The sequence below is a fragment of the Bufo bufo genome, chromosome 6, assembly GCF_905171765.1.
Source record: "Bufo bufo chromosome 6, aBufBuf1.1, whole genome shotgun sequence".
In the NCBI taxonomy this organism is placed as follows: domain Eukaryota; kingdom Metazoa; phylum Chordata; class Amphibia; order Anura; family Bufonidae; genus Bufo; species Bufo bufo.
Window position 1 is genome coordinate 47014221 of NC_053394.1, and position 20129 is coordinate 47034349.

The 20129-nt window shown below is 42.6% G+C and overlaps 1 protein-coding gene across 1 annotated transcript in view; it reads right to left on the minus strand.

Annotated features, from left to right (window-relative positions):
- Window positions 1-19437, minus strand: part of TCERG1L (transcription elongation regulator 1 like) — a 343152-nt gene extending 323715 nt beyond the window's left edge. The window contains exon 1 of the mRNA XM_040437737.1: window positions 19150-19437. Coding sequence (XP_040293671.1) covers window positions 19150-19419 — 270 coding nt within the window. The 5' untranslated portion in view covers window positions 19420-19437. The remainder of the gene's footprint in view (window positions 1-19149) is intronic.
- Window positions 19438-20129: the final 692 nt, after the last annotated feature.

Genomic DNA, 20129 nt, shown 5'->3' on the forward strand with positions numbered 1-20129 from the left:
ACATGCTATCTATACTTATACTTGCTATTTGTATTCTTTTAATATTCTTTACCAATCAATCAAATACTCCTGTTTTACCAATAAACAAGTTAGACTACAAAGAACAGTCCTCTTATTTGGAAGACAGGAATGGTTTATGCTGAATGTCAGACTGCAAATTGTGCGAATGTGTATGAAGACAGGACACCCTTCTCCCTCTAATGTCCTCTATTGCCCCATAATAACAGCTTTCGGATTGAAGATTTTCAGTGCTGAAAAAAACCTCATGCGCATGCACTTTTTTCCTGATGTGTTTTTTAAAGAGGAGGTTTTGTCAAGGATTTTCATCCATGCTCATTTTCAAAAGCAATTCTGGATGTGGATTCCTCGCAGAATACGTGCAAGAATGGATAGGACACTCCTTTTTTCCACAGTGCACCTTTTAAAACCGCTAGTAAAAAAAAAAGTGTCATATGGTTAAACATGTGGATTCCCATTTGAAGTTTTGCATGTGTTTTTTTTACGTGGATTTTCACCACAGAATCTCCTCCAAAATTCATGCCAAAAATACTCTAACTAAAAGATTCATTCCAACAAAATGGCCACTCTCGTTGTGTGTGACCAAAGTTATCCAAACTAAACCTAGCCCTTTCTTCCTAAACTTCCTGCCTCACATGCACTAGCATGAAAAGGAAGGAGGGGGGGAGAGGACATGGCTACAGCCTGAAAGAACAATGCACTGCTTTCCAATTGTATTTTTCATGGTTTGCAATTATGATATCTAATGAAACGAGAGTAAATAACAGAGATGCATAAGGAGATTCTGTTATGTTTTGTTGGTTGTTCTTTGTTTTGTATTTGTATTCTGGCTTTAATTCCCATTTAAATATGGAGTATCTCAGCCACCTCTCCGTCCAGTCCCTGGCTGCATTTGGTAATGTCTAGTAACATCTGTGCCATGGGCATAACTACAATTAGCGAGTAAGGCTACTTTCTCACTGGCGTTTGGTGCGGATCCATCATGGATCTGCACAAACGCATCCGTTCAGATAATACAACCGCATGCATCGGTTCAGAACGGTTCTGTTTGTATTATCTTTAACATAGCCAAAAAGTATCCGTCTTGGACACCATTGAAAGTCAATGGGGGACGGATCCATTTTCTATTGTACCATATTGTGTCAGTGAAAACTGATCTGTCCCCATTGACTTATATTGTGCGTCTGGACGGATCCTTTTGGCTCAGTTTCGTCAGACGGACACCAAAACGGTGCAAGCAGCGTTTTGGTGTCCGCCTGCAAGGCGGAAATGGAGGCGGAACGGAGCCAAACTGAGCCAAACCGATGCATTCTGAGCAGATCCTTATCCATTCAGAATGCATTAAGGGCAAAACTGATGCGTTTTGGAACGCTTATGAGAGCCTTGAACGGATCTCACAAACGGAACCCAAAACGCCAGTGTGAAAGTAGCCTAATGCACTGCAACCACAAATAAGGACAAACATAGCACGGGCGACAGATGTTTGTCAATTGCCAACAACCTATTAGCAGCATTACTCCATTTTATAGTACTACATATGTGCAGTTAGTGGTGGTTGGAAGGAGAGTTTAAAAAACTGAACACAGAATAATTGGAGAGCAAGGAAAATACATTTTCCTTGCACTATATTAACTTGAATATTATCCCTCTATTGTAGCTTACCTTTTTCATCATTTTTAAGCTATGATTTTATTATGTGTATTATTATTTTTATTATATGTATTATTATTTTATTATTTATGTACATGAGTCCTATACTGTGACATCATCATGAGTAGAGATGAGCAAATCGAAGTTGATGAAGTGGAATTTGATCCAAATTTCAGGAAAATTTTGATTAGTCCCGAATTCGAATTTCCTTGTGATTCGTGGTAGCGAATCATATTTTTTTCTAAAATGGCTTCTGCACATGTTAGAAAGAGGAAGTAAGAAGCCCGGGAATGAGGGAGCACCCAGAATGGCATGCAGATAGCCAATCAGCAGCCAGCCAGCCCCTGTGATGTCACAGCCCTAAAAAGCCTCCTCCTGCCCGGTCTCCTCCATTTTATAGTGAACTTAGTGCAGGGAGAGACATGACAGGCACTAGGGACAGTGTTTAGGAAAGACTTTATTCACCAAAAACTACTATTGAGAAGTTCAGGGAAAGATTATTGATAGTGTAGGCATATAGTAGGAAGGCATTATCCACACTGTAGGGAGAGAACAGGGTCCAAAAAGGGAGTGTAAAGTCTGGATAATAGGAGCGATTCTATTACACCTTGCTGCACTAATTGGGGATACAAAGTGATCTAATACTACAGATTTTAGGTTGTTTGCATTCTTTGATACATCAGTAATTCCAGTAATCCTTGATTCTGTTATTGGGAATAATTCTGTTATTATTGAAACTGCGGTCTGATACTACTGATTTTAGGGTTCTCAAGTTCTATTACACATAAATATACCCGTTAATCACTAATTGTGGAATTGGTGTGAAATTACGGCCTGATACTACAAGTTTTGAGGTGTTTATTTTTTATATATAAAAGTACATCCATTAATCCTTGATTCTGGGGTGAAATTGTGGCCTGATACTACACATTTTAGGGTGCTCACGTTCTATTATAGTCTCTTTATACCCGACGCTAACATTGACCTGAGTTCACACTTGAGTTATTTGGCCCCGTAACTGACTAAATAAGTTAAGTGTGAAGTGATTCTAAGAGTGACGCCTGTCATCTGCCTGTCATACAGATGCAAAGTAACTATTTTACTACCACAGCAGGCTCCCTATGCGTGTTACTGCAAGGAACAGTGTTCTACACCAATATTATACAGGCTCTCTTCAGCCAGGAAATAGCTGTTTTAAAATGCGATTCGTCACAAATAAATTTGGATCAAATCTTTTTGGAAAATTCGTAGAACCATCCGAATAAAATTTTTTAAATATTTGCTCACCTCTAATTATGAGCATTATTCCTGTATTGTGACATCACCGTGAACAATATTTCTGCATTGTGACATCACCATGACCATTGTTCCTGCATTGTGACATCAACATGAGCATTATTCCTGTATTGTGACATCATTGTGTGCATTATTCCTTCAATATGACATTACTATGAGCATTTTTCTTGTATTGTGACATGGTGATTGTATCTGTACTGTGTGCAGTATATTTATAATATGACACACCATTTGCATTATTTCACTTCAGTGACATTATTGTTGCCATGGTTTATGAGCTGTAGCTTTAAATGAGCAGATTATTCTTAGCCTGTGGCATCCCTGTTTGTGTGATCTATATGCTGTGACATTACTGTGTATATTATCTATAGGCTGCAATATCACAGTGTATAATCTATATGCTGTGACACCCCTGAGTGTATAATCTATAAACTGTAGCATTCATGTATGTATTATCTATATGCTGTGACATCACTGTGTGTATTATCTATAGGTTGCAATATCATAGTGTATTATCTATATGCTGTGACACCCCTGAGTGTATAGCAATATAGAAAGCACCAGCACTAGCACAAGGTAACTTTCCGAATGCTAGATCTATTGGTCACATATCAATGGTTAGTGACGCGTTTCGGCACTATGTGCCTTCATCAGACTGTACACAAATATAAAGAAATCCTTTCTTTAAATAGACCGCCAGAATACAAAGGAACTGACGTCATCACAATAACTCCACCCCCAAGGGCAACAATACCATTGTCACCAGCAGAAACATACAGTAGCACAGTTACGTTACCAAATCATTGAGGGGTCTCATTACCTCGTCGCGGTGGTGACAGGAACAAGCTACTATTAAAAAAGGGAGGCTTATTGGATCCATTGGTTACAAACGTTGGAACTAAGAGGCATCAACCGTGATTACAATGTGTATGGCTTCCTATGATTTGTTACTTTAATGTCATTTTATTTTATTTTTCTCTTACTGGAATTGAAACATAACGCTACTATGTTTTCCATCGCACATCTATGAACTTCCACGTTATGGTTTGTGCTGCTGATTTGATGTTCACTCATGTATTTGTATATATGTTATTCGCTACATTGTTGCACTTGGGAGTGGAGTTATTGTGATGACGTCAGTTCCTTTGTATTCTGGCGGTCTATTTAAAGAAGTGATTTCTTTATATGTGTGGATAGTCTGATGAAGGCACATAGTGCCGAAACGCGTCACTAACCATTGATATGTGATCAATAAATCTGGCATTCTGAAAGCTACCTTGTGCGAGTGCCGGTCCTTTCTATATTGCTGTTTCCTGGGACGCCAACGGACACTTGCACCGTATTAGCACCGTGACACTTGCACCAACATTAAGGGACATTTAGGCCACCCTACACCACTCTGGCATTCCTACACCTGGGTACCATCCACAGTATCACTAAAAAGGGCCCTGTGCCCTTGTTGCATCATTGCAACTGGCATCACGAAACAAGTACTAGTACTCTTAAAGGTCCATGGGAGGAGGCGCCCACGGCATATTCCATCATGATAATGACCCCAAACACACCTCCAAAACGACCACTGCCTTGAGGGTAAAGGTGCTGGACTTGCCAAGCATGTCTCCAGACCTAGACCCTATTGATCATCTGTGGGGCATCCTCAAACGGAAGGTGGAGGAGCACAAGGTCTCTAACATCCACCAGCTTTATGGGTAGTAACAGGAGAAGAAGCAGCCACATACGATCAGGACCCAGACGGAAGTGCCCTCAACCTGTGCAAGCACAGCAGAAACGGCAGCATCAGTGGACAAGGGCTGGGTAAGTACTATCTAAAAGATCTTCTTTCCACAGGTTATTACCAACTACTAATTAGATGAAAAGCCCAGAGAACCCCTTTAATGTCTAAAACTCTGTTCTGTCCACCCCCTATAAGGCAAGCGCTACAAATACACATTGGAGGAGATCTATCATCTTCCTTCCTTGTGGCTTTAAAAAGTCACAAGTTGTGTGTTTGTGACTTTTTGAAAAAAAAAAAAAGTTGCGAGAGCCCCTTTTTATGCCACCCTCATGGTGGGGTGGCAAGAATGAGAAAGGGCCGTGACCAAAACCCTAGAAAAAATTTCCTCATTTATCCCAGTTTTCTGGCGCAAATCAAGACAGTAATCTAGGTGCACAAACTCCCACTCAATTTATGACAAGGCCTACGACTCATCATTAGTGTTGAGCACGAATATTCGACAAGTGAATTTTTATCTCGAATATCGCCACTTCGAGAATTCGCGAATATTTAGAATATAGTGCTATATATTCGTTATATCGAATATTCGTAATTTTTTCCATCTGAACACATGATTCCCCCCTGCTTCTTGCTTGTGGGCCAATGAGTCATTGGCCCACAAGCAACTTAAGCAGAGAGGAATCATGACTTCAGATGGAAAAAAATGATGAATATTCTGAAAAACGAATATAGCACTATATTAGCTATATTGCTCTATATATAAATTTTTTGGAATATTCGTCATTTTTTTTTCATCTGAAGTCATGATTCCTCCCTGCTTAAGTTACTCAAGCAGGAAGGAATCATGACTTCAGATGGAAAAAAATGGCGAATATTCTAAAAAACAAATATATTTTGTGCTATATATTTGTTTTTGAGCCACGCCTGTATTGATTGCGTAATATTCGCATATTACGCGATCATTACCTTGCCGATTTTCGAGTAAAAAAAAAAAAGAATATAGAATATAACGAATATTCGAATTTGCAAATATTCGACGAACATTCCACCAATATTCGCAAAATATAAAGAATTCAAATTTAACCCCTGCCGCTCATCACTACTCATCATAAATTGCATGCATCCTCCAGCATATATCAAGAAGACTAGTGCAGAAGGTGCTGATCTTGATAAACCTCCCCCTTATCCCTACACAAAAAAATGCTGTCCATTGCAATGCATTGAGTAGCTTGAAAATCTCTTGAAAATCTTTTTTTTCATGATGGGGCTTTTCCAGCGATTTTAAAAGCAGCAGCTACATTTTTACCTCCTTAGACATATAGGAAATTCACTTGCAAATCCCTTTTGTTATTCTATAGAAAAAAAGTTATAAAGCATACCTGTGGTTTCAGGTAATTTTTCAGAATAAGCCGCCATTTGGTTGCCCAAGCGGAATAACACTTTATCTGGCTATTGTATGTCCAGTATCTGGCATTCCTTTTGCCCTCTGTGGTCCTTCAGTGTAACACTGCTCTTTTGTGCGAGGAGCCAGGTTGTCTGTACTGGATGCACCAAAGGAGGAGACCGTGAGGATGTTGAAGACTGATGCTATTGGCCAGGGCTGGGACAAGGTCCACCACCAACAGAGGCTGAGCTGCCCAAGTGCGCCCCCCCCCTCCCCCGCCATTTAGATATGTATGTTTGTTATTAATCAGACATCCACCCCAACCCACAGCGCGTCAGGTCAAAGTGCGCGCTGTACGCAGCCAGTCAGGCAACCACTGAGCAGAGACCAGAGCAGCGGAGCGGCCGAGCCAGGAGGCGGAGCAAGGAGGGAGCACATAAGACAGTGCCAAGTGCTCACTACTCCCTCCGTCCTCCAGCGCGGCCGGCAGCCCGGCAGGCGCGGCAGCAGCAGCGACGTGGTCAGTGGCCTGCCTGCCGCCCAGAGGCTGGGGAGCTGGCCTGCGCCCTGAGAATGGAGCCTCCCCAGCCTCTGTGTCGGCCCAGCCCTGCTATTGGCATACAGTTTGGAACCAGTTGCGAGTTCTAGGTGTAATACTGGCCATGGAGAGGGAAGGCTGCAGCGTGAACCAAGACTAGTGGAAGCAGACCTGGCTAGAGGCTCAGCTATAAACAGCCCCTGTATCAAAGAGGGATTACAATTGCTGCAGTGGTCCGGAGCTGAACTCCTTCTGTCTCTTCACGATATAAAAATACAGCATTTTCATGCAGCCGCCAATGGTGGGAGGCGGGGGAGCTTAATGCAAAGAGATTATATCAGCTTCCAGTAAATTGTAACTGTATAAATTCCTGTGCACTGAGCTCCCCCTAGTGGTGGCTGCAGGCAGCCAGCTTTATAATTGAAGGGAAGCAGGAGATATTTCATTGTATTTTTGCCACATTGAACAAAATGGTGGTCATAATGAGTGACATATTTATTAAGCACCTGTTACGCTTTTTCCAACATACAGTAGAATTTAGGTAAAGTGGGTGAGTTGGAGGGAGAATTTTTATTATATTTTATAAATTAAAATCTTTCGCTTAATAAAAAAAAACTACTCAGTTCACCCATCACTGTGGTATGTGTCTACACCTTTGCTGACAGTTAGACCATGGAGAGAAACACCTTTCAATTACAGGGGGAATGGTAATGTCTAGTGGTTCAATCTAATCGTACACTTCCAGGAGGAATAACAGAGGAACATACCAATGTAGCGTTCAAAGAATAAATGCAATAGAAATATTTCATAGGGATGAAAAATCTGTAACATATTATGACATAAATGCCTCCTTTTAAGAAGGGGAATGATATCACGGGTCTTTCCAACTTAGTTTGATATATATATATTCTGGATTTATAAAGTATGTGTTTTGTTATGGGAAGAATAGGCTCCACTCCCATATAAATTCCACACATTCACCAAAGCCATCCACTTCATGATCATAGACATCCTAACATATTAAATCACAGTATAAAAACAATCTGCAATCTATCCACAGTATATGAATAATGCATTTATAGCCTATAGTTTTTCAGATCATTCAAGGCATTCAAGTCACGTCACAGCACATACAGTACAGGTACCATCATCATCATGATCATCATCATCATCATTAATCAAGATTATTGCCTTTGGGCAAAAAAATCTGGTAAGGGCCCAGTAACAGAGTCATATAATGCATAGCTAACACACAATGCAATAGAGATTTTCTGGCAGGTTCCAAGGCATTCAAATGTGTATGGGGGAAACTCAGCTGCCTCCTGGTTTCTGCTCTTAGGGTATGTTCACACAGAGCATTTTGTCTTTATCTAAATCCACCTTGCTCTCCGTGGCAGAAACCGCAGCGTCAGCGCTTGTTCACTTTGAATGCCAAGTACCCACTATAGCTTAAAGTGTCATCTGTCCAGACATTGCACCAAGAAGGGACACAGTTGAGGCCTCAAAGGCTTTGTACACCTTTTGGGCAATTTTTTTTATTCATTGCACTGTACTCATTTTGAGCTAAAAATAATTTTTTTAATTGATCTATATTAAAACAAATGTTGAACCCCTGTCTCACAGCAGTCTTGATTTTTTTTCAGTAGCAGGCTCTGAATTTTTACTCTGTTCATTCAGGCAGCTTAGCTGACGGCTGCTTATCCTATCTCTGCCCTCATAAATACTCATTATAGCTCAATTCTTATCTTACTGATATGAGTAAGTGTTCATGACCTTTTAGTAATCTAGGGATAAGGATTATTAGATGACACAAAGTCAAAGTACCATTCACACAGCTAGACAAACAGTTAACCCTTTGTGACAAAACAGCTCAATATTTTTTAAAAATACCAACTGAAAAAATGATTCTTAGCCCAAAATGAGTCAAATACAATCATTAAAAAAATGCCCACAAAGGTGTCCATAGCCTTTAACCTCTTAAGGACACATGACGTACCGGTACGTCATGATGTCCTGGTACTTAAGGACACATGACGTACGGGTACGTCATGAATGGTTCCGATCACCGCCGCTCGGCGGGCGGTGATCGGAACCCGGTGCCTGCTCAAATCATTGAGCAGGCACCTGGGGCAAATGCGCCGGGGGGTCCTGTGACCCCCCCATGTCGGCGATCGCAGAAAACCGCAGGTCAATTCAGACCTGCGGTTTTCTGCGTTTCCGGGTTATTCGGGTCTCTGAAGACCCGATAACCCGGAACAGGATGGTGATGGTGGTGTGATTTCACTCCACCAATCACCATCCAGCGATCCTGAGTGGTGATGGTGACATCACCACTCAGGATCGCTTTCTGATTGGTCTGTGGGCGGTCCGGCGGCAGATTCAAAAGAGGCAGGCGCTCCTCTCCTCCTCCTTTTGTGTTCCGGAGCCGGAGGAGAGAGGAGCTGCCTGCACGTGTGTCCGCCATCGCTGCCAGCACCCCCAGGACCCGATCTCTGCCCCCAGGACCCGATCTGTGCCCCAGCACCCCCCAACAGGTACATAGGGACAGCACAGGGAAAGTTTGGTTTAAGCAAGGAAAAAAAAGGGAAAGTTCGTTTCTGAACTTTGATTGCATCACCCTAAGTTAGGGTGTCTGAGGTCCACAGCACAGCTGTGTGACCCTAGACCCCCAGGGGTGCTGCCACTTCCTGCCCCCCCCCCCCACCTTTTTTGGGGTGCATTTTTTTATTTATTTATTTTTGGTGTACGCTGACTGTGGCCGGCACTGTTAGCGCATCGCACACCCCACCGCTGATCAACTTCGGACGGTTGATCAGCGGTTTTGAATTTTTTTTTTTACATTTTTTACATTTTTTTGTTATTTTTTCTGTTAGTTTTAGGGTGAGTTTGTGAACACCCGTGCCCCCCCCACACACGCACACAAAATAAAGAGTTACACGCACATATACACGCAGACACACACTCCTTTATGGCCCGCCGGACGTTCTCGGCCAAGGAGGCATACGCCCAGTTTGCCTCCAAGAGTCCCAGTGAGGACGAGGATGACCCCACATTCCTGTTATCATCCGCGTCCTCCTCATCATCTAGCGATGATGATGAGCCCCCAAGGCGGCGGAGACGCCACCAGGCGGAGCAAGGGGACCGCCATGTTAGGGACCCTGTGGCCCAGCCTAGTACGAGCAGCTCTGGAGCTCGTACTGGTTTCCTGGCCCACCAGTTAGATCCACCGGAGAACCCTGCCAGTGAACTCGTCTGGTGTAGCCCAGAGCGATACGAGCCCATGATTCCTGATTTTGTAGGTCAATCAGGAATCCAGATTTCCACAGTGGGCTACACTGAATATGACTTTTTTCGTCATTTTTTCAGTGACCCACTGGTAAATCTGATGGTGGAGCAGACGAATCTGTACGCCCAACAGTTCGTCGCTCAACACCCGGGCTCCTTTTTGGCCAGGCCCGGTGGCTGGACGCCGGTCAGTGCAGCCGAAATGAGGACATTTTGGGGCCTCGTGCTGCATATGGGCCTGGTCAAGAAACCCAGTGTCAGGCTGTACTGGAGTGGGGACGTCCTATACCAGACCCCACTTTACAGTACGGCCATGACACGCTCCCGGTTTGAGGCCATCCGGAATTGTCAGCATTATTCCGATAATGCAGCATGTCCCCCCGAGGTGATCCTGCCCATGACCGTCTGTATAAGATACGGCCGGTCATCGATCACTTTGGGGCCAAATTCATGGAGGCCTATGTACCTGGAAGGGAGGTCGCGGTTGATGAGTCTCTCATTGCGTTCAAGGGGAGACTCATTTTCCGCCAGTATGTGCCCTCCAAGCAGGCGAGGTATGGCGTGAAGCTATACAAAATTTGTGAGAGTACCTCAGGGTACACTTACAAATTTCGTATATACGAGGGGCGAGATTCCCGGATTCAACCCCTAGAATGTCCCCCCACTCTGGGTGTTACCAGGAAACTTGTGTGGGACCTTATGCACCCACTGCTGGATAAGGGTTACCACCTGTACGTGGATAACTTTTATACCAGTATCCCCTTGTTCCAGTCCCTTGCCGCCAGATCCACGTTCGCTTGTGGGACCGTGCGGAAAAATCAACGAGGCCTCCCTGCCCTCCACCTCCAGGTACCTATCCCCAGGGGTGATACCCGTGCCCTTACCACTGGAAACCTGTTGCTGGTCAGGTATAAGGACAAGAGGGATGTCCTTATGCTGTCCACAATTCATGGTAACGGCATCACCCCTGTCCCTGTGCGAGGTACCGCGGCAACGGTCCTCAAGCCCGATTGTATCGTCGCCTACAATCGGTATATGGGAGGAGTTGATCTCTCTGATCAAGTCCTCAAGCCATATAATGCCATGCGCAAAACCCGGGCATGGTACAAAAAAGTTGCGGTCTACTTGGTACAGGTTGCCATGTACAACTCTTTTGTACTATCCCGAAGCGCTGGCAGCACAGGGACATTCCTCCAGTTCTATGAGGCAGTCCTCATGGCCCTGATCTTTTCGGACCGGGAAAGAGCAGGCCGGAGTACCTCGGGAACTGTAGGTGCCCGGATCGTCCCTGGCCAACACTTTCCAGGTGTGGTCCCCCATACTGGAAAGAAGGGACGAACCCAAAAAAGGTGCAGAGTGTGTCACACGAGGGGGATACGGAAGGACACCACTACTCAATGTGACACGTGCCCCGATCATCCGGGTCTCTGCATTATTGGTTGCTTCAGGGAGTATCACACTTCCATGGAGTACTAAATTTATATCCCAATTTAGCACTGACATCGGATAAAAAAACTGGTTCTCAGATTTGAGACACCCAAAAAAACTAAAATAATTAATTAAAAGTAGACATATTAGGTATTTCCGCGTCGGTAATAATCTCCTCTATAAAAATACCCCATGACCTAACCCCCCAGATTAACACTGTCAAGGGAAATTTTTTATTTTTTTTTGTCACCTTACATAACAAAAAGTTTGATAGCAAGCGATCAAAAAGTCATATAGCCCCCAAAATAGTGCCAATAAAACCGTCCGCTCGTCCCGCAAAAAATGAGCCCCCACATAAGATAATCGGATAAAAAATAAATAAAAAAATGACACCAAGACTTTAGAGATACAAAAAATTAATTTTTGTATCAAAAAGGATAATATAGTCAAAAACCTAAATAATTGTAAAAAGAAAGTAGACTTATTAGGTATCGCCGCGTCCGTAAGAATCTCCTCTATAAAAATATCCCATGACCTAACCCCCCAGATTAACACGGTTAAAAAAAAAAAAGAAAAACTGTGCCAAAAACGCATTTTTTTCCGGTAACAAAACAAAGGTTAACAACCAAACAAAAGTTAATATTTATTACCCTGATACTGCAGTTTACAGAAATGCCACATTTGTGGTCGTAAACTGCTGTATCAGTAAAAGGGAGGCCGCAAAAGGAAAGGACCGACATGGTTTCTGGAAGGCCGATTTTGATGGCCTTTTTTATTGACACCATGTCCCTTTTGAAGCCCCCCCGATGTCCCCTAGAGTACAAACTCCCTAAAAGTGACCCCATCTAAGAAACTACACCCATTAAGGTATTCAAAACTGATTATACAAACTTTATTAACCCTTTAGGTGTTCCTCAACAGTTAATGGCAAATGGAGATGAAATTTCAGAATTTCAATTTTTGGTAACCTTGCCTCACAAAAATGTAATATAGAGCAACCAAAAATCATTTGTACCCTAAAAATAGTCCGCCAAAAAATGCCACCTTATCCCGTAGTTTCCAAAATGGGGTCACTTTTAGGGAGTTTCTACTCCAGGGGTGCATCAGGGGGGTTGAAACAGGACACGGTGTAAATAAACCGGTCCATAAAAATCAGCCCTCCAAAAACCAAACGGTGCACCTTTCACTCTACGCCCCGCTGTGTGGCCGTACAGTAGTTTACGGCCACATATTGGGTGTTTCTGTAAACGGCAGAGTCAGGGCAATAAAGATACAGTCTTGTTTGGCTGTTAACCCTTGCTTTGTTAGTGGAAAAAATGGGTTAAAATGGAAAATAAGGCAAAAAAAATGACATTTTCAAATTTCATCCCCATTTGCCAATAACTCTTGTGCAACACCTAAAGGGTTAACGACGTATGTAAAATCAGTTTTGAATACCTTGAGGGGTGTACTTTCTTAGATGGGGTCACTTTTAGGGAGTTTCTACTCCAGGGGTGCATCAGGGGGGTTGAAACAGGACACGGTGTAAATAAACCGGTCCATAAAAATCAGCCCTCCAAAAACCAAACGGTGCACCTTTCACTCTACGCCCCGCTGTGTGGCCGTACAGTAGTTTACGGCCACATATTGGGTGTTTCTGTAAACGGCAGAGTCAGGGCAATAAAGATACAGTCTTGTTTGGCTGTTAACCCTTGCTTTGTTAGTGGAAAAAATGGGTTAAAATGGAAAATAAGGCAAAAAAAATGAAATTTTCAAATTTCATCCCCATTTGCCAATAACTCTTGTGCAACACCTAAAGGGTTAACGACGTATGTAAAATCAGTTTTGAATACCTTGAGGGGTGTACTTTCTTAGATGGGGTCACTTTTAGGGAGTTTCTACTCCAGGGGTGCATCAGGGGGGTTGAAACAGGACACGGTGTAAATAAACCGGTCCATAAAAATCAGCCCTCCAAAAACCAAACGGCGCACCTTTCACTCTACGCCCAGCTGTGTGGCCGTACAGTAGTAAACGGCCACATATTGGGTGTTTCTGTAAACGGCAGAGTCAGGGCAATAAATATACAGTCTTGTTTGGCTGTTAACCCTTGCTTTGTTAGTGGAAAAAATGGGTTAAAATGGAAAATAAGGCAAAAAAATGAAATTTTCAAATTTCATCCCCATTTGCCAATAACTCTTGTGCAACACCTAAAGGGTTAACGACGTATGTAAAATCAGTTTTGAATACCTTGAGGGGTGTACTTTCTTAGATGGGGTCACTTTTAGGGAGTTTCTGCTCTAGGGGTGCATCAGGGGGCTTCAAATGGGACATGGTGTAAATAAACCGGTCCATAAAAATCAGCCCTCCAAAAACCAAACGGCGCACCTTTCACTCTACGCCCCGCTGTGTGGCCGTACAGTAGTTTACGGCCACATATTGGGTGTTTCTGTAAACGGCAGAGTCAGGGCAATAAAGATACAGTCTTGTTTGGCTGTTAACCCTTGCTTTGTTAGTGGAAAAAATGGGTTAAAATGGAAAATTAGACAAAAAAATGAAATTCTCAAATTTCATCCTTATTTGCCAATAACTCTTGTGCAACACCTAAAGGGTTAACAACGGATGTAAAATCAGTTTTGAATACCTTGAGGGGTGTAGTTTCTTAGATGGGTTCATTTTTGGGTGGTTTCTATTATGTAAGCTTCATAAAGTGACTTCAGACCTGAACTAGTCCCTAAAAATTGAGTTTTGTAAATTTCTGAAAAATTTCAAGATTTGCTTCTAAACTTCTAAGCCTTATAACATCCCCAAAAAATAAAATATCATTCCCAAAATAATTCAAATATGAAGTAGACATATGGGGAATGTAAAGTCATCACAATTTTTGGGGGTATTACTATGTATTACAGAAGTAGAGAAACTGAAACTTTGAAATTTGCAAATTTTTCAAATTTTTTGGTAAATTAGGTATTATTTTGTGCAAAAAAAATAATTTTTTTGACTTAATTTTACCAGTGTCATGAAGTACAATATGTGACGAAAAAACAGTCTCAGAACGGCCTGGATAAGTCAAAGCGTTTTAAAGTTATCAGCACTTAAAGTGACAGTGGTCAGATTTGCAAAAAATGGTCTGGTCCTTAAGGTGAAATAAGGCTGTGTCCCTATGGGGTTAAACAGCCTGCCATGTAAACTGCAGCGCTCCCTTCCTTTTGAAAACAATGGGAGGCAGAGACCACACGGCCACAGCCAAAATTTTAGCACAGTGTCCGCAGCATAAACCACCTTGTGAACGTTCCCTTACAAGACACAAGATTTGACTCATTGGACTGTCTGTCACAAACCCAATCTTTGGTTAAACCAGGGGATACATGTTGACAGAGGTATCTGGCAGCTGCTTATCTTCTTCTCCCTGGCAATCGGCATGTCTACTTGACCTCTAGATTTTAGAAACTCAAGATGAAGGATGACGTGTGTTGACCCTTAGTAATACACTTCTGTAAAACTGTATTAATATCTCTTCTACCACAAATTACATTTTTTATATTGTCAGTGGTCCACTTTAAATATTTTCTGTCCTACATCTTCCAGCTGGGAATGTCTGGGAAAAACTGGTCGGACTCTGAACAACTGTCCATCTGCCCTCCCAGTAAACTAAGGAAAATCCTCACCTATCACTCTATACATTGTACTGTGGAGAATTCTGCAGATTTGTTCTGTGAATAGTCCTTTCTTGTCTTTCTTTCACTGTGATTCAGGAAAACCTCCACTGTGGCAAATGTTTATGGCTGTAACAAAGTCATCTATTACTTGGAGGAGGCGCCATTTTTAATTTTTTAAGGGGATGTCCTAGGAGAAATATCCTTCAGTTTTTAAACCAGACCCTGGTTCTGAATACTTCTGTAACTGAATGTAATAAAAAAATTACCATAGTCACAGAATATTCAATAAAATATATCTGTATAACGCCACCAGTTTGTTCTTTTTTTCTTTGTCCTGCTCACTGAGATGGCCGCACATGCTCAGTTTTATCCTTCAACTGCCTCCTGAGCTGTGATAGGAAGATCATGGGCACGCCCCCTGAGCTGTGGCAGAATAGACACACCCCCTGAGCTGTGATAGGGAGAGCATGGGCACGCCCCCTGAGCTGTGGCAGAATAGACACACACCCCTGAGCTTCAGCAGAATAGACACTCCCCTTGAGCTGTCAGCTTGATTTAAATCTAGCAAATGGGGAGATGTCTGGATTCATGTGAGGTCTGTTTTTCATTAGTCATGGGATAATCCCTTTAATTAAATGTGCTAAGGTAGTCACAGCTCCACCCCTCATATGTACATGACTATGATCAATACCCCACTGCTGGCTTCCCTGCTCTGTCCCACCCAAGTCCAGTCTCATATTCCCTTTTGGCTTCTGTGTTATCCTACTTTTGCCCTTAATCCCTTCCTTCTCCTCCCATTACAGAATACTTTCCTGAAATTTTTAATTTTTGAAGCATTAAAAGGAATTTTCCATCATCATAGAATAATGGGAGAGACGAGAGGTTTTCTTCCCTGGACTGGATTTGAATGTCACTATGTTATTCCGTAATGCCGTTATATCAATTATATAGGAAGATAATAATTATAAAACTGCATACAGTAACAATATGTTGGTATACAGCTATCTCAGCAAGCACGTAGCCTGTATATCAGCACATGGATTCCTCATGGGTCCATACTACTGACCTAAGGAGTTCCACGTGCTGCCATATAGTGCCCATGTGAGGCATTGCACTGTCCATTCAAAGCACTGCTTCTGTGTGATATCTCTGCAATACATTAGCACCCTGCTTCCTATATTTTGCAGTGCCCACCTCCATTACTCGTATATCTGTAATACATGCGACTTTAAATACGGAGATCCTCATGGGTAGAGTATGTACCCATAGCAGCGTAAAGGCGCCATATTAGGATTCATACAATTCAAGTCCATCAAACAGCCATGTGCATGTCCCCCAAGCGCTACGCATTTGCAGTCCGCTTACTTCCTTTTCATCCTCCTGAAAACCTACGGCACTTTGCACTAGATCACATGCATGCTGCAATGTATGTTTTTTCACCTGTGGTGTTACTGCAGGTAAACCTGATGGATTATCCAAACTTCTGCAGCCGTCACAGAGCTGACAGTAAGCAGTGTAGTGACAAAATCGGCTCTGCTACATCAGTAACAATTAGTGTCATGCTTCATCATCCAAATCTGTGTCGCCTTCATCTCTGAGTATCTGGAAAGTTCTCACCTGATGATCTAGTACATTTATCTGTTTTATCTATTTTCAAAAAAGTCTACATATTCCTGAAAAAATGCCACTCCCCGTCCAAAATCCTATACAGCCAATCAACAAATCCTCACGTTAAAGGTATTCCTTTTATATTAAGCTATCCCCAATCCACAGGATAGGCGATAACTATTAGACTGGTGGTGGTCCTACCACTGGGACTCCCAGCAATCACGAGATCGCAGTGGAGCCCCCCCGAAATGAATGGAGCAGCCGGTTGGGCAATGCGCCCAGCCCTTCTTTTCGATGGGAATTCCCAGTACAGAGATTCAGAACTCCCATAGAAATGAATGGAGCTGCTGAGTGCATGCTCGACCTGCTGCTCTTTTCATTTTGGGGGGCTCCACAGGGTACGGGGCCCCTGCTCTAGTGATCGTTGGGGGTCCCAGTGGTAGGATTCCCACCAATCTAATAGTTATCCCCCTATCCACATAGCTTTACATAACCGGAATAACCCTTTACAGCTCTTTCAAAAGACACAACACTTTGCCTTATCCAAGTTAAATGCCAGCTATTGTTCCCAGTTATCAGCCATTGTTCAATGGGATAGGATCCCTGTAAAATTGATTGTACAGAACTGACCATGCTAGGGTTTACAAGAGCACTTTTCTATAGAAAAATAGATTTCAAAAACTTACATTATTAGTAAAATCTTTTTTCTTTTTTTTTTTTATGTGAGGATCAGTAATGAGCAGATCTGTGCCATTTATTAGAATTTATCTACGGTATAGTGGGGTCAGGGTTAGCAGCACTACATCCAGGTCCAGCAGGAACACATATGTTGTCCAGGAGGACGGTGGAGCATTTGCCCCAGATGCTGAGTGCAAGGAGGAGGCAACAAGCCGCTGAATCTGGTCCCTGGGCTTTAACAACTCACAATGTCTGGGCAGCCATGGTCCTGAGCTTGGTTCTATATACATAAAGTCTCATTTACTGAAACCTCAACCCCCCCCCCCCCCCCATGCCAACTCCTATTCACCCAGCAGTATATATTTAACATGGCACCAATTTCTCAGCAGATAATACCAAGAGAACTATATACAATAAAAGTTATAATATTAAAAGCTGTAGCAGAACTGTGTTTGTCACTTGGCATGCAGGTGAAGCCCCTGGTGCATTAACACCAAGCACTAGAAAAATGAACTAGGAAGCTTCTGCTTTATCTGCATGTATATATAGTCCGCTGAATGGCAGAGACGCCTAACCTACACCTGGGAAGATTTTTGGGGTATGGGATCCTCTAGTGGCCATTCACTAGTATGACACGTCATATAAAAGCACTAAAACTCAACATACTGTAGTTAACACTTCAAAGCAGAAGAAAACAAGAAGCCTTTCCTGAAATGCAGCATTATTTTCAGCGCGCTCTCCATTTTCCATTACCTCTGCAATGCACTTGTCATAAATTAATATATTTTTAGCAGAGAACTAATACAACCCCGATTGCTATGAATGCAGCCGGTTACCGGACCGCCACGGCTATGAGCTGAGATGTGGAGTGTTTATCTTGATGAATTGTTTAATATTGCAGCTCTCATTGTATGCGCCACAATGCTCCCTGTGTGATGCCAAGGAGCTGCCGAATTCCTCAAGACTCACACTGAGGAGCTGTAATGTAGAGGCTCTGCAAAGACTGGGCAAAGAGGCACGGCCAAGTGCAGATGTAGCAGAGCTCAGTTTGCCACGAGAAACAACTCACTGTGATATCTCAATATGTTCTCCTTATGACTGCAAGTAAGTCCACTGCAGCCCTGCTACTATCTATCTATCTATCTATCTATCTATATCTATCTATCTATCTATCTATCTATCTATCATCTATCTATCTATCTATCATCTATCTATCTATTATCTATCTATTATCTATCTATCTATCTATCTATCCCATATCTATATGTCTGGCTATTTATCTATCTGTCTATCTATCGATTGATCTATCTACAGTATCTATATTTGATAAGAAAGTAACTATTAGAAACTATTATATGAATGTTATATTTAATTTGCATGTATCAGATTTATCTGTGCTATTTATCCACAATCTATCTACTCATATGTCTGTCTATCCATCCGTTGATCCATCCACTTATATGTCTATCTCCTATCTATCTATCTATCTATCTAATATCTATCTAGTTGTATGTCTATTTCCTATCAATCTATCAAGCGATCAATCTATCTAATACTTATCTATTTATCTATCTACTTGTCTGTCTGTCTATCTCCTATTGATTGATCAATCATTCTATCTATCTATCCATCTATCCATCCATCTACGTCATTATTTTTTAACACAACCACTTGAGGATGAATCCAGCCTGGCTGAAGTCTCTAACACAAAAAACTTGAGTAAATCCAAATCATTTCCAATGAAAATAATGAGACAATGCAGAGTTAAAATGAAAGTTGCATTCATGGGATGCCATCCTCTATACCACCTCACCCATGGAGGTGACAGGTCGGATCACCTATCCTATTGCCAATCATGCACAGTTAGACTTAAGGGGAATTTTTTTTTTTTTACCTGCCCATTTGCCAAAGGAAACTGGTGAACAGCAGGCTCTGGTGCAGTGGGCAATGACATCAAAGGTAGGAAAGGGTCGCAGGGAGCTTGCCAGGCAGGTACCCCCTGTAGCAAAGGAGATGGGTGAGGGCAGGATACAATAAACGGAGGGGGCACCGCACCTATCCGAAGGACACCAGGTGTTTCTGGGATCATACAAATCCAGGGAGCTGGTTCAGCATTCACCGGCCAGAGAAAAGGCTGTCGCTTGATTCTTGAAATGGGGAGCATCCTACATCTTATATATCCAACTGCACAAGGATTTGGCCTCCCACAGGACGGGGCTGGACTGGGATGCTAGCAAGCTTGCTGTTGTCCCGCAATGGAACCTCTAACATCCAGGTGCCAGTAAGAGCAGAAGTCCTGCATGCCGCTCTGCTGCGTGGAGGAGAACTGGGGGATCGGACCGGAGTGCTCTGTAGCCATGCAGGCAGTCTCCTCCCTCCCCATCTCACTTAGCAGCTCTCCCCCTCCCTGACACATCACACTACTGATGAGTATCGCACATCCCATCCTCCGTCCAGTCCTCCGCACATCAGATGCACTGAAAAACTGCAAATATCTTCTCTTCCTTCTCTGTCTTGTCCATAAGAAGATGGAGATTCATCACAGCATCTTTCTATACAGGGGAAACTCGAAAAATTTGAATATCGTGCAAAGTTCATTTATTTCAGTAATGCAACTTAAGAGGTGAAACTAACACATGAGACTCATTACATGCAAAGCGAGATATTTCAAGCCTTTATTTGTTATAATTTGGATGATTATGGCTTGCAGCTTATGAAAACCCCAAAGCCACAATCTCAGGTCCCTATTACTCAGGGGATATGGATTAATTAGCTGACTAGAGTCTGACACTTTGAGCCTAGAATATTGAACCTTTTCACAAAATTCTAATTTTAAGCTGCATTAATGCAATTCCTTTTAATTTGCATTACTGA